General features: G+C 48.9%; 1 protein-coding gene across 1 annotated transcript in view; it reads left to right on the forward strand.

Annotated features, from left to right (window-relative positions):
* The first annotated feature begins 519 nt into the window (after nucleotides 1-519).
* itga6b (integrin, alpha 6b) overlaps nucleotides 520-2,451 on the forward strand; it is a 20,886-nt gene continuing 18,954 nt past the window's right edge. The window contains exon 1 of the mRNA XM_084462241.1: nucleotides 520-606. Coding sequence (XP_084318367.1) covers nucleotides 605-606 — 2 coding nt within the window. The 5' untranslated portion in view covers nucleotides 520-604. The remainder of the gene's footprint in view (nucleotides 607-2,451) is intronic.

Here is a 2,451-nt window from a genome sequence, read left to right on the forward strand (position 1 = left end):
TATACATGGAAATAAACAGATCTTGAGTCTTGAATGAGAATGAATCGTTGGCACATGCGCCTCCGTCGTGTAGGCCTGTACTGATTCCATGCTGTTGACAGGCTTTTCAAGGTGTGTCAGTGGGCGCTGAATCGGAAGAAATAAACGTTATTTTACGCTCCTCCGGGTAAATTGTGTGTGTGTGTGTGTGTGTGTATTTGTGTGTGTGTGTGTGTGTGCGTGTGTGTGCGTGTGCGTGTGCGTGTGTGTGTGTGTGTGTGTGTGTGTGTGTGTGTGTGTGTGTGTGTGTGTGTGCCCTGAGGGGGAGGAAGGGCGTGGGAGGGATATACTGTACCATCCAGGAGATAACCTCCATTATCACGGAGATCCCGGTGGAAGAGCGCGTCTGTTCGTTAAACACGGAACCCGCTTCTTCTTTATCGCCACCATGCAGGGGAGACGGATTCAGTCCTTCTTTCTATCGTTAGTTTTTCTCGCGGAATTGGGGCGATTGTCAGCTTTCAACCTGGACACCGAGAATGTCCTAGAGAAGACGGGCGAGCCCGGGAGCCTGTTCGGGTTCTCTCTGGCTCTGCACCGGCAGCTCCACCCGGAGGACCGGAGAATGTGAGTGACCTCGTCTGAGTTTCTGAAGGAAAAACTAACTTTACTGTTGAAGATCGTTCGTGTAGTTTTCACGTCATCGTGAACAGAATGGCAGGTTGACCGCAGCTCTAATAATTTGATCTCCATTCCTATCTGGGTTGAATTAGTTGAATATTGTTACAGTCTGACTTTGAAAGTCAATGTTAATGTTTGTTTGTTCATGTTTCTCCGTGCTGTGAGTTTAGACTTCGCTGGTTAATGATTATTGTGGGTGTTTATTACACTTGCACCCTAGCCCGGATCCGTGCGCGTCCCCGTGCGTGCTCAGTCAGTCAGTCACTGCAATTTAAATGGCTTTGACACGACCCTAAAACACGGAATATGACCTGCATCTAATACTAATATGACCTGCATCTAATACTAATATGACCTGCATCTAATACGGTGTGTTTGTGTAGTTAGAGAAAGAGACCTAACAGCAGGAAAGAGGAATGCGTCTCGTGCCTTTAACCAAACGGGAGATACTGCTATAGGATCTGTAAGGAGCTCTTCAGAGTTAAAGTCATTACCTCTTTAACACTCTCTGAAGGGTCATTTGTAGGTTTGACACACGCACGCACACACACACACACACACACACACACGCACACACACAGAGCTATTCTAGGTTTAGACTGTCCAAATGAAAGAGTCGTGGAGGTCAGGGATGGGGCTGCCTATTCTTCGACAGGTCGAGGAATGATGGCGAACAACCTCATGTTAAAGGGGCAGTACGCTGTTTTGGACATTTGGCCCTATTTGTGGTCTGTCTACCAGGAACCTGAAACACACACTCCATCATTTCCCTGATCGTTCCAGTATTGAGCTAGCTGCAGTTTTTATGCAGGCTCTCACTGGGCTACAATGGAAGTCAATGAGACATACGTAAATGCTTTGGAAATGTATCGCATTCCGAATATTTGTACATGTTTGGCATGGCCAGGGGCGAGCTACATCTGTAAGTTCTGGAGAATCACAGAACGGCTGCCAGTGATAACGGCCGGTGGCTGGCAGGCTAACTGGCCTGGCCCGCGGTAAACGAGTGTGTGTGTGTGCGCCCTTGCGTGTGTGTGTGTTATGAGGTGACTGACGTGTGTAGGGTGTGTATAGAGAGCGCTGAAGCGTCCTTAGTCTTTTGAAACAGTCAGTCAGTCAGTCAGTCAGTCAAGTGTATTGGGTAACTGTGTGTGTGTGTGTGTGTGTGTGTGTGTGTGCTGGCGCGTGCATGTGTGTGTGTGTGCGTGCATGTGTGTGTGTGTATTGGGTAACTGTGTGTGTGTGTGTATGTGTGTGCGTGTGCATGTGTGTGTGTATGTGTGTGCGCGTGCATGTGTGTGTGTGTGGGGAGCCTGTGTGTTCAGTGTGTGAAAGGTGAGTCAGGCCTGCCAGGTGAGCAGTCTGAGTCAGTCTGAGTCCAGCACCCTTCCTGCCTCACGGGTGTGTGTTTCACCCTGCTGGGCCTGGGGGGGGGGTCTGGACCCGGGGGGGTGTTTGTATGTGTGTGTGTGCGCGTGTGTGAGAGAGAGAGAGTTAGTAAGGGAGAGTGCATTCGTGCTACATTTCAAGTTCTGCCATAACTCATGATGACCACATCGAGGGAAGAAGAAATAAACACCTAAGACAAGACGTTAGAGAGAGAGAGAGAGAGAGAGGGACAGAGAGAGACACAGACAGAGGGTCAGAGAGAGAGAAAGCAAGATAGAGAGACAGACAGAGAGAGAGACACACACACAGACACAGAGAGAGAGACGGTATGAGAGAGAGAGAGCAAGTAAATTGAGATGTGTCATAGTGTTGTTAAAGAGGTGTTTTGTGTCTAGTAGAGGG

This window comes from Borostomias antarcticus (genome assembly GCF_949987555.1).
Source record: "Borostomias antarcticus genome assembly, contig: scaffold_183, whole genome shotgun sequence".
NCBI classification, from domain to species: Eukaryota; Metazoa; Chordata; class Actinopteri; order Stomiiformes; family Stomiidae; genus Borostomias; species Borostomias antarcticus.